The following is a 15750-nucleotide window of genomic DNA, read 5'->3' as shown; positions in this document are numbered from 1 at the left end:
CGGTGAGTACCATATATGTGAGACCTGCAGAAATAACAAAATAAAAAGGGAATCTTGTGCAAAGTTTCACAGCCACAGGACCTCCAGGAATCTTTCTTTGAAATAGGATGCCCCCTGTGGGTGATTATAAGTGTTGCATACTGTGTGTGCAGCAGCAGTGCTTTTACTGATGGGCTCTTATCTTAACATACATTTTGGATCACAATAAAAACAGGTCGATCACATTTTTATGCAAAACTAGTGCTCCTCTGCATAAGACTCTAAGATGGATGTAGGTAGCGATGGGAAAATCATGCTTTTCTTGAATTGAACAATTTAATACATTTAATAATATTCAAAATACTGAATGTCCCTGGACACTGGAATAGCACAATTATGACAATGAAAGACAATACAATTGCATGACTTAAAAATGGGTAAAGGTGCATCTGGGGAACCATGCACTACTGAATGAATCTGTCCCTATTCTGATGGTTAAAGAAAACTGAGTACATCAGAGTTGTTCATTTTTTGATCTGCAGTTTTCTATTGCATGTGCTGTTTTTAGGCTGCAATAATAAACTGCTGATTAATAAAGTGCTTACTGTCTTCCTTCATGTGTGTGCAGTTTGTTTTAAAGGTACATCCATTTTCTAACTTGGATGTACTGTACATGCTGGATCTACAATGCAACTGACTGAAAATGTAATAATCTTGTTTTATCAAACATTAAGTTTAGCACTAGTCGCTCCAATCCCAGCTGCGGAGGAATAGTTGTCTCTACTTTTGTGCTTTTGCGTGCAGTTTATTCTGTGCTGTGTTGTATTTCATCAGATTCCTCTGGACCCTGAGTTTAAATAATGTCATCACAATCAAACTGTACAATGTCATTCTCCTGTTTGATTATTTTTGATCTGTTGCCTTGTATATTACAGACTTTACCATGTCAGACATATTTAAATGTTACATGAGGTCCAATATTAAGTGGATCCTATTTATACTTGAAGCATATGCATGGTCTATGACGCGGCTTTATCTCTGAAACACAGTGATGTCGTTTGAGCGCCGTCTCAATGCACCAACGTGTCCTTCCGCCCAGTGCTACATGTAACTTATTTTTCTCATGTTTCGGGTGTAGCAGGTGAGAGTTTAAAACCCATGTCCCGCACAACACATTCCAAGGCCAAATCCTGTTGATTGTCGTTTCCCTTACACGACATTTTACGCGGGTTTCGTCGTAATGGCGATGGGAGGATCTAGTTTGCCCTCAGAAAACGAGGTCCACCCATTTCGCCATTTCACGAACTGTGGCTGCTTCGTAGCGAGGAGCAGTGGAGCCGCGACGCTAGCGCCAGTTTGAGCTTCTACCACTTCACTTCTAGGTATTTCCGACGAGGTTAGATGATTAACTAACACCCGACTGTTCACCGACCACTGTGGGACCTGCAGTGATCGCTGCACGAGGGCGCGGACGAGACAAACAGGCGATCGAAGGTCGGGTTAGCTAGTGAGCTAACACGTAGCCAACACGTAGCCTGCCTCGCAACGTGCGTGCTGGTCGCAGCCGACAAAGACTCCACGTCTGTCGCACATCGCTTTTCTCTCTGAACCCGTCGCCTGCAAGAAGACACGTTGACGACCACCGTGCAGGACACGAAGGCCAAGGAGATGGCGAGCTCCGTGGGAAACGTGGCTGACAGCACAGGTTGGTTGACCCCCCCTGCTTGACTTGCGTTTAGCTCTTCGGCGGAGCAACGAAGCGAGCTGCAGAGACGACGACACCATCTTCAGTGTCGGACCGAGCATGTTGCTAGCCATTAAAGCACATTCGTATAAATAAGAGGAAATCGAGCACAGCAGCATTAGCTTCGTTTGTCCAACCACTATCGTGTTTTATCACATTACATCTGAGTAAGGGCCGTAGAGACTCGGGCTAATGCTATTGTTAGCATACCTAGCAGCAGTCAGTGCCAAACGAATGGATTTTGCATTCTAATCATATGATTTTGACGACTACCCGACTAACTTAGCAATACGTGAATCCCGGAAGTATTATTGGTGTGTATCGTTTTTCTGAATGGATCTTGCTTAAAGGCCCTTTGCTGGTAGCCATCATGTAGCATCAACGGTATGCAAACGCTGTTGTTTTGTTACACGCCAGAAAATGGCTCCCTCCATTATCACACCACAGCCAAACCACGTCAGGTGCCAGATGACTGACACTGGCTACTACAAGTCATGGATTCTCCATCTATTAAAACGAGTCATGTCGTTATCAGTTTGTGCCTACCACACTTTAATAGAACACCCCCCCCCCCCCCCCCCCCCCCGAAATATGCTTTATCTGATTGTGGTCATTCCCTACGTCTAGCGTTATGTAATACAATCCCCCCCCCCCATGTACATGCATGTATGGGGACGTAGTTATTATGGGTGGATGGACCTGATCTACTCGATCTGGCGGCAGTTTGCAGGTGTGTGTCGAAAATGTCGAAAGTTCCTCCCCCAACCTGCTGTACACTGTACATGCTGTGTCTGTGGCTTCATGTTGTTGCTGCCACACCCTCAGTGAACTGAGCTCAAGTTACACTGCAGGTTCATCTTTAATTTAAGCTGTGGGTAAATATAACACAATGAGTAGTAACATAAATCAGAGAGAAGAAATATGGCTAATGGTGAAATGTACATCCAAAACACATGAGGTGGTGTTTGAATTTGAATTTGACATGACAGAAGTACTGTTGTCTTTTTCTAATGGAGATGCCAGAACTTCTGAATTGCTGTAATTGTATCCCCTCTCCCTATTTGTTAGTCTTTTCATCCTGTGCATTCATATTTTTTTTACACCTTTTTGTTTTACTATTTGTACAATTTTACTCATGTAAAATAGTATCTAACTATATACATTTAACTGATGGACACACTACTTCATAATTCATTCAGCCTGATCTTATATGAAGTTACAATCAGCACATCGAAACATAAATAAATATTAAAGACTAAATTGTTTGACAATATGAAGTTACTGGCAGAGCAACCTTACATTTCCTCAAGAGTAATATTCAACACAAACTAGATTTTTAATTCAACTGTAAATGTAAAATGTAAAATTATATACATATGTTAAGATTGCAACACTTGATCTCAGTGAATTATTGATTTTGCCCATGATCTGGTTTTCCGTTTAGTTCAAATCCGGAAGTTGTCATTAGCAGCATTAGCCACATCTCCTTGTTTTTTTTTTGTGTGTTTTTCATTTGTCTGCTATTGTTTCTTCCATCACCTCTAACATGTTGTTTCCCCCTTTTTGGGATGTGTTGGTGCTCCAGAACCAACAAAACGTATGCTTTCCTTCCAAGGGTTGGCAGAGCTGGCGCACCGGGAGTATCAGTCAGGAGACTTTGAGGCAGCCGAGCGCCACTGCATGCAGCTGTGGAGACAGGAGCCTGATAACACAGGCGTGCTGCTGCTCCTGTCCTCCATCCACTTCCAGTGCCGAAGACTTGACAGGTGAGGTGCAGGGGGGGGCCGACCACTGAACATGTGGAAGTGGCAGCGAACAATGGGTCTTCTCTGATTTTCAAAGCACACAGCTGGTCTTGGGAAGTGATATGCGCTGGAAATCATTTTTGCTTGGTTTAGTATTGTCTTATGCTTTCCTCTCAATCCTAACACTGTTGGTGGGCATCACTTTGCTTCGCAGGTGCCACGGTGAAGGTTTTGGGTGTTGTGAGTCACAGGTTCAAATGTTTGATGTTTATGCTTCCTTTAATGCAAATGGTTTACTCCAAGGTGATTTGAATTTCATTTGCTGTCATTCTCCTGTCAAATGCAGCACTAACAGAAATCAGTCTGTCATCTTACATTGTTCATTAAGTAAAACATTTAACTTTAAAGCATGTGGACTCTGACAGTAAATGCCAAATATGGTGTGTATTCTTTATTATAGATGCACTACACCGCTTCATTTGGAGTATACTATCTTTGTAATGATTAATTCACAAAACAGACTTAAATGTATATGTTCTGCTGTGTGTCATGTATTAATCTTTTCAGCATTTTAAGGACATTCATCCCAATGGGCTGTTTAAAAACTCACCCTAACATCTTAAAACAACTTTTTCCTTTTATTCACTGGCACCTTGACGCTGCCTCTACACAACCCATCGTCCAACACTGCCAGCCACTCCCTTCAGCACTGTAACCATTATGTTAACTGTTCTGGTCCTGCAGGTCGGCTCACTTCAGCACCTTGGCCATCAAACAGAACCCAATGTTGGCTGAGGCCTACTCCAACCTAGGGAATGTGTACAAGGAGCGCGGCCAACTCCAGGAGGCCATAGAGCATTATCGCCATGCTCTGAGACTAAAGCCAGATTTTATTGACGGATACATCAACTTGGCAGCAGCGCTGGTGGCCGCGGGGGACATGGAGGGAGCAGTGCAGGCTTATGTGTCGGCATTACAGTATAACCCTGTGAGTGAAATGCTATATGTTGAAATCTTTATCTACTGAGATGTAGAACAAGTTTGGAGAAAAATACATTTATATGTGGTTTATTATAGCAATAAAATATATATTTTTTTCTCCTCAGGATCTTTACTGTGTACGCAGTGACTTGGGCAACTTGCTCAAAGCCCTTGGGCGTTTGGAAGAGGCCAAGGTACGTTACAGCGCGTTGGCATTTGTTTAGATGTGGTGTTTGTTTATTTTATTTTTTTGGTTTCCTTTATTTTCCTTTTCCATACATTTTAGTTTTTACTTTCCCCCACTAGGGCCATAGATGTGCCCTTTTCCTTTTGACATTTTTTAAGCCACGTGGAGTTCTTTCCCTTCCACCCCTTTGGCAAAATTAAGGAGGTAAAATTGTAGCTTTTTCACATTATTCAGTTCAGTGAGCTTCTCACCCTTAACTTAACAGAAACCATTGGGAAATTTGGACTGGAATGAGTCAACAGCCATATAAGGCAACTGACCTTTCAGTATTTTTTAAAATCATACTACACATACTTTCCGTTGATTACTTTTTACACAGCCTCATGTAATTCGTTTTTTCAGTATAGTATTTTAATTACATATGTCCCCATTCTGTATCACTTTTACTCACAATGTCCTTTGCTTTACCCCTGGCCTTTAACCAGAGGTCAGCCCCTCCCCTTTCAGGAAGAAAGGCTGGAGTTTAAATTTACAAAGTGAATCTATTTGGTCATTTGTGAACCGCGGCCTATGCATTTTCATATAGTTGCCTTTGGAGGGAAAATGCTGGCTCGGTCTTTGAAGAATACATGAACTGATGAGAAGCTAGTGAAACTTTGCCTTGCATAAGATAAGATGGTTTCTAGCCTGACCACTAGACTCCAATGTCATTTATCAAGTTCCCAAAGACAAGTGTTTGGTCTCAGTTAGCTGTCAGTACATTTGCTGCCAGTGTGAATTTGTTATTTTATTTTAAATGTTTCACTTGCAATGTTTCCACTTGCATTGTCACTCTATTACAGGGGGGTCCCTGGGTTGGGTCAAATCTAGAGATGTGGAGTTGTCCTACTGGTTACAGGCCATCTTATCTTGTGCTAGAGGGGGGTAAAGGAGTGGGGAGGAGCATCAGGGAGTCGCAAGCTCCCCTGCTCTGTCGCTCCACCCCCCGCGCGCTCGCTAAGGATTGGTGGAGTGCGCGCATAGAGCTGTCTTCCTGACCCTTCTGCTGTGACCAATTGGTGTTCATGCACACATGCATTAGTTTTTTTTTCTTAGAAATTTGATTGCTAATGAAATCTGTACTCAGCTGGTTATCAACTCTGATAACCGCTGCCATTGAATCAATTTCTTTAACAGAGCTAGTTTTCAAGTTACTTAAAATGGTCCTTGCGGCATCAGGCAGATAGCTCCCAATCTGCATTCCACCACCTGCGTCAGATGCTGGTATAGAAAGACAAAAGTACGCGCAGCAACAGCGATGACCTCTTTATTTCAGATCTTTGGAGGCTTCTAGATACAAATAATTAAACCACAGACTTCTCTCCCTACCCCATTGGCCAGGATTCAAGAAAGCAGGCCAGGATAAAGAAATCAAAGTTTGAAAAACATTTCATGAAAATGCTAAAAGAATAACTGAAAGGCAATGATTAATATTTTTTCCCTTTTCCTTCAAATATGTTATTTTCCCAGAGACATGGGATCAGTTCATTTGGGTAAGATCAAGCCAGTAACTGCCCTCCTGTAGTTGGACAAGCAAACCAAATTGATGGACAGCTGGATGCCTGACAATATTTAATTGATAAACTGATCACATCAGAGCCTTTCTTCCCTCCCTGTTACTCTTCAAGCATTCCTTTTGTTTTCTTTGAAATGAAACATTCATTGCATGAATGAAAACTAAGAATAGTCTGTTTTTTGTTTGTTTGTTGTGATTTGGAAGAACCTGTTATATTTCCATATTTTAAAAAAAGAATTTATTGTTTGAAAACTTTACTAACGATCTTGTTGTCTGATTTTGTCTCTTTTGGTTTTTCCACAACTGATATTGTTATTTAGAAGGTTTCAGGTGGGTGACACTATTCCTGCGTAGGTGCCTGGCGGAAAGGAACACTAGGGCAGCCTCAGTCCTCTCCTCTTCTTCCAGCCAGCTGCGGCCACCACTCTGACAAAGTCCAAAAATATGGTAACGGGTTTGTAACTGCCAACAAAAGAAAAACCACCTCACTTTATGCTTGAGATCCTCTGTCTTGTGGCTTCCTTTTGAAGTAACAAAACAAATTACAATAAGCATTTCTTAAAATACTCTATACTAATTACCCAATTCTGTATTAGTAAAAAGAAACTTGGATTTGGAAGCAATAATCGTGACAGAAAAGTAAGAACCCTCTAACTCTTACATGTTGGTTATTTTTCCTATTTTGTTTTGTTTTTCCTTCTTTATTTGGAGTTGCAGCGTTCTGATGATGCAGATAGTGCGCTGTGAGTCTGCAGTAGCGCAGGGGCTGCGCAGCGAAACCCTCCAAGCGACAAAAAAGACGGAAAGCGCAAGCATGCGACCCCCACCCCCTCTCTACCTTTGGCCTGTTTGTTGTGGACCTCTCCCCACTCTCGACCAGCCTCGCTCCCAAATGCCCCAAATCTCTGATTTAATATTGGCTTCTTAGAAACATTCCTGCCTTGTGCATGAAATTCTTTTTACTCATTCAACGACAAACAATTGTTAAGTTCCAAAAGCCCCATGTTTTAACATCAGTCTTGTCACTGGTTGAAATCTTAATCCCCACAATTCCCCTGTATTCTGAGATACTTGATGGGTGCTGAGTGTGTGCCAGTCTGGTGTCACAGGTTCTCTGCTAGGGGTTGGTGGTCTGCAGCTCTCTCATCTGGCCTTTTAGCGAGCGCAGCAGCGAAGCGAAATGACCTTTGCCAGGCGCAAGGTCACGCAAGCGGCATACTGTGGTGATAGTGGCAATACACACACCGCGCGCTTGCGTTTGTTGCGCATGCATTACAGGGACCATCACCTGCACAAACCGTCATTCATCCCAGGTTGTGAGATATTATAACCACATCAATTAAGCATCATTTGTGGAGACAAACTATTTTATTTTAAAATTTTAATTTGGGATATAACAAATTTATATTGGTGTTATTCAAGGGCCATGTTTATACCAGAATGTGGAAACCACTACATTTGGCGAGTGTTTTCATAACTGCAGGATGAGGGCCTACGTGTGGGTGTTGGTTGGATTTGCGCAGCGCAGGAAAAAGCAATGCAGCTTAGCGCTGCAGACGTGCGCACGCAAGCCCATGCTGTAGACTCACTTTTTGCCATCATGGAGAATAGTCACTAATTCTGCTTTCTCTGCCCTTTTTGTTTTTTCTTACTTTTATTCTCAATCTATTTGTTTTTTTATTTTACAATCCCTTGTCCTCCCCTCTACAAACTATACCTCTCCCACTCTACCTCTACTCCTTTCCTGTGGTTTTTTATTGTGAACCCACTGAAGGCTTGTTACCTGAAAGCCATTGAGACTCAGCCCAACTTTGCAGTGGCTTGGAGCAACCTGGGCTGTGTCTTCAATGCCCAGGGAGAGATATGGCTGGCCATACACCATTTTGAAAAGGTTAGTGGTATTTGTTGTCACACCTTCTACAACTTTCTGTCTTTATATATTCTTGTTGTGATCCATGTTGCTAAGCTTGGTTTCATTTTTTAGGCAGTCACTCTGGACCCAAATTTCCTGGACGCTTACATCAACTTAGGAAATGTTTTGAAGGAAGCCAGAATCTTTGACAGGTGAGTCCAAATCCTGACATATACCCTAATACTGCCTTTAGGTATTCATGTCCAGTCCTTTGTACTTAACAAAAGTACCACCCTGCCACACCTCTTGTGGAATTTTAAAATGAGTCAAGAACATTATCAGTTTAATTTCCTCCCTGTCTGTGTTGATCTTGCAGCTGTGTTTTTACATGCCATTGTTAAGGCAGGGCCAATTAGCTTATTATATATATTAATATTTTACTGTAGATTTGAAAAGTTAAACAATGCGCTCCAATACCTTTTTGAAGTTGGAAATATGTTCAATCAGGCCACTCTTAATACCCCTAATGGCTTGTTAAAGATAATTAAAGAAAATACAACTACAGTTTAAATGTCAGTATATAATAAGTCTGTTTATTGAGGCCTTGTCTGCACCTTGTGTTTCCAGGGCTGTGGCTGGTTACCTGAGAGCCCTGAGTCTTAGCCCCAACCACGCGGTTGTCCATGGAAACCTGGCCTGTGTCTACTACGAGCAAGGTCTCATTGACCTGGCTATTGACACTTACCGTCGTGCTATTGAACTGCAGCCCCACTTCCCAGATGCCTACTGCAACTTGGCAAATGCCCTGAAGGAGAAAGGCAATGTAAGGCACTACTTAATATGTGTGACCGTCTTAAACAACACAATCTTGAATATTTATCAGGTGTCTTTGAGTCATAAGCATTTACTGAAATTACCTTCAAGTCCCATCGTCTCTCCCAGGTGTCAGAAGCAGAAGAGTGCTACAACACGGCCTTGCGATTGTGTCCAACCCATGCAGACTCCCTTAACAACTTAGCCAATATCAAGCGTGAGCAGGGCAACATTGAGGATGCAGTGCAGCTGTACAGAAAAGCCCTAGAGGTGAGTAAAGAATTGTATCCTTGTCTGGTATGATGGGGAAATATTGCTGTTCTGTATATGAGCATGGTATTCTTGGACTGTTCTGTTGTAACCTTTATTTTTTTTTCTCCATCAGGTGTTCCCAGAGTTTGCAGCAGCTCACTCTAACTTGGCCAGTGTCCTGCAGCAGCAGGGGAAACTCCAGGAGGCACTCATGCACTACAAGGAGGCCATTAGGTTTGAAAATGCTTTAGGGACCTTCTGACTTACTTTATGTTAATGAGGTGTTATGTCATCATAGTAGATGCAAAAATATCAGTATTCTATTCAGATAATTCAGTAAATTAGAGTACATTTCAGGTTCTTACATAGGTTGGTGTTTTTCTATTTGATTTTAGAATCAGCCCCACATTTGCTGATGCCTACTCAAACATGGGTAATACACTGAAGGAGATGCAAGATGTACAAGGAGCACTTCAATGCTACACCCGTGCCATCCAGATAAACCCTGCCTTTGCTGATGCTCACAGCAATTTGGCCTCAATCCACAAGGTATGGATAGTTCTTACTTTTGATATTATTCTCTTGTGACTTTCAGTTGAGATAAAGATTGTTATGGAATCTTCGGAGACACTGCCTCCTCTCCCCGAGACGTAGTGCAGCTCTCTGTCCTGTTTGGGGAAGTTCAAGAGCATGGCCAAGGTCAAAGGCTTCTCTCCTTAGACACCACAGACATGAGACTGCGTAAGCAGGCAATACTGTCTCCAGAACTAGAAAATACATTTACTAGTTTAGGAACCAGCAAACCAATAGACTAAATGATCTTTGAGGGGTTAAAAGTGTGACCTCAGGAAATCAGACTTCAGAATATGAGAGGACATCATGCACAGTTGTATTGATGGATTCAGATTTTCTCCACGGCCAAGCTATAATAAATATTTCAGAATAACACATAAAAGGACTCCTGAACACTTTATTCACTGAGCTGACCATTGATCACCAGATTTTCCACAACAAAGATGTGTTTGCAGATTTGTTTAATACGTCTACATTTTTTACTTAGAGAGAAATATATAACATTTTTGCAACATCTGGCATTGTAGTGTCGTATTCTGATATTTCTCTTTCATTTCAGGATTCTGGAAACATCCCAGAGGCCATTGCATCTTACCGCACAGCTTTGAAACTCAAGCCAGACTTCCCAGATGCTTACTGCAACTTGGCGCATTGCCTCCAGGTTCGTAGATATGTATTCTTTTATACGAGCAGAAATTATTCATAGTGAGAAGTACATCCACTAATTTCTGTAATTGTTACCACTCTTCCAGATTGTGTGTGACTGGACAGATTATGATGAGCGAATGAAGAAGCTTGTGAGCATCGTGGCTGATCAGCTGGATAAGAACCGCTTGCCTTCAGTGCACCCACACCACAGCATGCTTTACCCACTCTCTCACAACTTCCGCAAGGCAATTGCTGAGCGCCATGGGAACCTTTGCCTGGACAAGGTACACAAAATGATGAAAGCAAGTAACCTTTAATTCACTTTTTTGGGAGGTGGATGGTGATGGCAGTGGCTGTCTGCTGGGATAAGTGGGAAGGTAAGGGTTGGGTGAGATACAAGATGTTTTTGACTTTGTAGAAAAAGAGCAATATGGTGGTGAATGGGTTGCTTGCAGGGATTATGGTATGGGTTGATGCTGGACATGATTTGAGAACAAGATGTCAAGTTTTTTTCCCTATCTAAGTCAATGTAGAATCAGATGTGTTGCTGTAGTTATATTCTTACTCTCTTGGTTATCCTACAGGTCAACGCGCTGCACAAACCTGCTTTTGAGCATCCCAAGGACCTGAAGGCCAGCAATGGACGTCTGCGTGTCGGATATGTCAGCTCTGACTTTGGCAACCACCCGACTTCTCATCTGATGCAGTCCATTCCTGGAATGCACAATCCTGAGAAATTTGAGGTGGGTGATCTTAATGGTAATTTTATTTCTAGAGATGATCAACTTTGGAAGTACTGCAATATAGAGCCTTTTGGATGTTGGAGCATTTATTTGTTTAACCCATCAGTGAATAACTTATTTTCCTCCAGGTGTTCTGCTATGCGCTAAGCCCTGACGATAGCACCAACTTTCGTGTCAAAGTGGTAGCAGAGGCTCATCATTTCACAGACCTCTCACAGGTAACTGTCACAGCCAGGAGTTGCTTCTTTGTGTGGTTTTAATTCTTTAAAACATTCATTTTTGAACCACATGGTCTCCTTCAACAAAAGTAAAAAAAATGGTACCTTTTTCCTCCAGATCCCTTGCAATGGCAAGGCAGCTGATCGTATTCACCAGGACGGACTCCACATTCTAGTCAACATGAACGGATACACCAAAGGAGCCCGTAATGAGCTTTTCGCCCTCCGCCCAGCCCCCATACAGGTAAACTCTAAGATGTCTTCAAGTTGACACAATTTAGGAAAAACACGTAAATGCTTCCTCACTTACATTCAGTCTGATCTCTGTTGATGAGAGAATACAGGGAATGGTTTGCCTCAAATAATTCACTAAATGGTGGTCTCTTTTTTTTTTTTATCAGTGTATGTGGCTGGGTTACCCTGGAACCAGCGGGGCTCCCTTCATGGACTACATCATCACTGACAAGGAGACGTCACCTTTGGAGGTGGCCGAGCAGTATTCAGAAAAACTTGCCTACATGCCCCACACGTTCTTCATTGGAGATCACGCCAACATGTTCCCTCACCTCAAGGTCTGTCTGTCCTCACAATGCCGCTCTCTTTCAAATACAAGTAACTAGATTCTCTATAATCAGGATGTTTGCAACATTATCTTTTTTCATTCACAGAAAAAGGCAGTGATTGATTTCAAGTCTAATGGACACATCTTTGACAACCGCATTGTCCTTAATGGTATTGATCTGAAGGCGTTCCTGGACAGTCTGCCAGATGTCAAAGTAATAAAGGTGAGTTAATGAGGTTTGGGCTTCTACAGCATTGTTTCACTGTTCATGTTGTATTGTTGAGTTTTGGTCTCACTGACAAACCAGAATGCAACACTATGTTGTTTGATGATACAGCACTGAACTATACCCAAGCATTTAAGTTGAAACTGTTCTTTGTGACAGATGAAGTGTGACAACAACCAGGAACCTGCTGTGGAAACTAATGGAGCTCTGTCCATGCCAGTTATTCCCATGAACACTGCAGCTGAAGCCATCATCAACATGATCAATCAAGGTCAAATCCAGGTCACAATTAATGGCTTCACTGTCAGCAATGGCCTGGCCACCACACAGGTACGTCTGGATCGGACACACTTGACAGTATAAATGCAAATATTGAGCTGTATAGAGTGGGCCCAAAGAGTCTGCAAATGCTGATACCAAGTCCAGAGCAGCACATTAATATAGCTCGCTGCTTTTCCAGTTCTTTTCAGCAGACTGTCAGACTATGTTCCTAAAGGTAATGTTCGATCATGAAAGTAAGGTGGTAGTGCAGAAGTGTTGGTGAAGGGAACTGGTGGCACAATGGATGGGGTTCAAAATAATCCTACAATCATGGCTTGGCAGGATACTAATATCAATTGGTTCAACAATTAAGACCAGTCATACAGAAGCACTTTTGGCAACTGGACCGTTAAACACCTTTGTCCCCCACTTTAGATCAACAACAAAGCTGCCACCGGCGAGGAGGTTCCCCGCACAATCGTTGTGACAACCCGCTCCCAGTATGGTCTTCCAGAGGACTCCATCGTCTACTGCAACTTCAACCAGCTCTACAAGATTGACCCCCCTACTCTTCAGATGTGGGCCAACGTAAGTTAGACATACATGGATATAACTACTTTGAATGTTCCTTCAACTCAACTTCAAAATAAATATTTTGCTCTACTGCCTTCTCATTGCAGATCCTGAAGCGTGTATCCAACAGCGTGTTGTGGCTTCTTCGCTTCCCTGCCGTGGGCGAGCCAAACATCCAGCAGTACGCTCAGAACATGGGTCTGCCTGGCTCTCGCATCATCTTCTCTCCTGTGGCACCCAAGGAGGAGCATGTGAGGAGGGGCCAACTGGCTGATGTGTGCTTGGACACTCCTCTTTGCAATGGTCACACCACAGGCATGGACGTTCTCTGGGCTGGAACACCCATGGTCACCATGCCAGGTGAGGGCACTAGGGTTTTCGCATCATGTTTTGTTCATTCTAATTCAAAAATGCAGAAATTCAAATAATTCTATAAACTAGAATGGTACCTCCACCAAGGCCCAACAGTCCCCCTATGAAACCATATTTAAATGCAATGCATCTGGATTTTTATTTGGATCTGCACCAAATTACACAAACTCATAAATATCATTCCCCTAAACATAAAAGATCAATGAATTATTCTCAGAACGCCTTTTCTTGCTATGCTAAAGAAAATGAAAACAAATTGGGTCTGCCTTCTGGTGTGGATGCACACCAACATGTATTGGGCTCTTGCCTGACCCATACCACATCTTTTGCGGAAGTAATATGTTTTTTCTGATTTCTTTCTAAGTATCAGTCATCTGTGGAACATGTATGAAGTGAAGGCTGCTTTTTAATTGTAAAACCTCTTTTGTAAAGGTGAGACCCTCGCCTCCCGTGTGGCTGCCTCACAGCTCAACTGTCTGGGCTGCCCTGAGCTGATAGCCCAGAGTCGTCAGGACTACGAGGACATAGCGGTCAAACTGGGCTCTGACATGGAATAGTAAGTACACTTGATCCATTTGATCCATAACAAAACATCTTTTCACAAACACCAAGCCTGAATGTTTTTCTTCCTTCCCTTCAGCCTGAAGATGGTTAGAGCACGCGTGTGGAAGCAGCGAATCTGCAGCCCTCTTTTCAACACCAAGCAGTACTCCATGGACCTGGAGAGGCTCTACCTGCAGATGTGGGACCACCATAGCAAGGGCCACAAGCCAGAACCTCTGGTCAAATTCCAAACAGTAGAGACGAGTGAGAACGCCTGAAGTGGAAGATATCTTTTCCCCATTTACCCGAGCCATGTATATCCCTTGCCATCTGGTTATTTGGTTTTTTTCAGCCCCCTAGCTTGAATCCTCAGCCTCCACTCCATTCCCCCTCTCTGATCAACTCCATCTTTCTGTCATTTACTATTGATGGGACTCTTATTTGTGAAGGAGCCTACGGATGCACACATGTGACCCCCCCATCACATCATCTCATCTGCATTTCCTGAGCCAGATAGAGCCTGAGACTTTCAGGCAGCTCATCTGTGACTCTTGTCCTTAAAGTATATTTGGTGACCATGAAAGGGTCGTGAATGCCCTGCTTGCCCCTTCCGTACTTGGATCAGTGGATTTTTGTTTCTTCTGTCAGTGTGCACACAGGACTGACTGCAGCTTGTGGAGAGAATGCCCAGCCATCATTACTCTTTGGATCTATTTATAAATGGATAAAGAGTGTTGCGTGTTTTAAAAAGACAAATGTTGCACCATGAAAATTGTTACTCTGACTTGCTTTTCATCAGCTTTAACATGCAAATGTAAACATAGATTGCAATTGTTCTTTAGTTTGTCTTAAGCTGTTATTCAATGAATGCAATTGGTAGATGTGCAAGATTTGAGGAATATGTCAAGATAAAGACTTCTCCCCCTCACCTAAAGCCAACTTATATTTTTGTTGTTAATCAAAAGATATGTTTAGTAGCTGTCGTCCTGTTTGATGTCACACTCTGCTTTTAAAAATGATTGGACAAGGCCGGACAGAAGTTTCATGTCATTGGAAAAGGCCTAAACTTCTGGTTAGATGTCAGAGCTGAACACAAATTTATCTTTTTTTTTTTTTTTAAATTACACAAGGAACGGCCTAGGTAAGTATTTTCTAAGCAGTTTTTGTTTTTGTAATGTCTGTTAACCCTTTGCTGTCAATGATGCCGTAAGGCTATAAATATAATAAAAAAATTAAAGAGATGGCAAAACTGTCCTGTATTTTACACTCATCTGACTCCGTCCACAAAATACTGGGTCAACAGTAGCTCGATTCAAAAGCTAGCCTTTCATTACTGTGTGTTCACTCCATAAACAGTCTATGGTTCACATATCATGGATCAATCACATAGTAGGACCTATATCCACAGTGCTGGAGAATGACTCCAACATGGATAGTCTATTTTTATTTAGTTTTTTATTTAGATAGTTTATTTTTCCTATCCCGTACATTTTCGTGTATTTGACACACAGCTGAGCTCAGCTGCAGGGTAACGCCTCTAGGAATGCACAGATAGATGGACAAATAAATAAACTAGAGCACATATCTCTCCCATGGCCCAACAGTCCCCTTACGAATCTACATTTAAATTCACTAGATCCAGATTTTTATGCGGCTGTTCACCAAATTATTCTCACAAAAAATTTTATAACACTAAACATATCAATTTTAATTTGATCAAGACCCATTAATTATTCTGTGAGAAATCAGCAAAAATGTTGAAAAACGCCCCATCTCTCAATGTTAAAGAAATAATCCTGGATCTGCCCCTGAGCCAGATCTGAAGCAGAATGTAATGAGTTCTTCCCTGACCTCAAACCACCAGGTTTCATAGTAATCCTTCCAGTAGTTATTGTGCAAACCTGCTAGATAACAAACAGACCA

General features: G+C 42.3%; 1 protein-coding gene across 5 annotated transcripts; it reads left to right on the top strand.

Annotated features, from left to right (window-relative positions):
* Positions 1-1267: 1267 nt before the first annotated feature.
* ogt.1 (O-linked N-acetylglucosamine (GlcNAc) transferase, tandem duplicate 1) lies at positions 1268-15076 on the top strand. 5 transcript variants are annotated; one of them, XM_034597500.1, is made up of 22 exons: positions 1268-1684; positions 3309-3489; positions 4213-4456; positions 4575-4643; positions 7966-8082; positions 8176-8255; positions 8671-8866; positions 8986-9126; positions 9242-9342; positions 9504-9657; positions 10241-10342; positions 10434-10631; positions 10914-11072; positions 11201-11290; positions 11409-11534; positions 11692-11862; positions 11959-12075; positions 12238-12408; positions 12775-12927; positions 13020-13272; positions 13717-13840; positions 13925-15076. In XM_034597500.1, exons 1-22 carry the CDS (start codon positions 1648-1650, stop codon positions 14103-14105), a joined length of 3165 nt encoding a protein of 1054 aa, XP_034453391.1. In that variant the 5' UTR covers positions 1268-1647; the 3' UTR covers positions 14106-15076. The 5 variants fall into 5 exon arrangements, with proteins under 5 accessions (XP_034453391.1, XP_034453394.1, XP_034453393.1 ...); XM_034597503.1 differs by having other exon boundaries at positions 1269-1684; positions 3339-3489; positions 10434-10613; XM_034597502.1 differs by having other exon boundaries at positions 1269-1684; positions 3339-3489.
* The last annotated feature ends 674 nt before the right edge of the window (positions 15077-15750 follow it).

The sequence above is a fragment of the Hippoglossus hippoglossus genome, chromosome 10, assembly GCF_009819705.1.
Source record: "Hippoglossus hippoglossus isolate fHipHip1 chromosome 10, fHipHip1.pri, whole genome shotgun sequence".
NCBI lineage: Eukaryota > Metazoa > Chordata > Actinopteri > Pleuronectiformes > Pleuronectidae > Hippoglossus > Hippoglossus hippoglossus.
Note: the sequence above shows the minus strand (reverse complement) of the source record. Positions and strands in the feature narration are given on the sequence as shown.

Coding starts and splice junctions, on each gene's coding strand:
- ogt.1 (XM_034597500.1), top strand. CDS start 1,648: ATGGCGAGCTCCGTGGGAAACGTGGCTGACAGCACAG. Junction 1,685..3,308: donor AAACGTGGCTGACAGCACAG/GTTGGTTGACCC, acceptor TTGGTGCTCCAG/AACCAACAAAACGTATGCTT. Junction 9,658..10,240: donor ATTTGGCCTCAATCCACAAG/GTATGGATAGTT, acceptor CTTTCATTTCAG/GATTCTGGAAACATCCCAGA.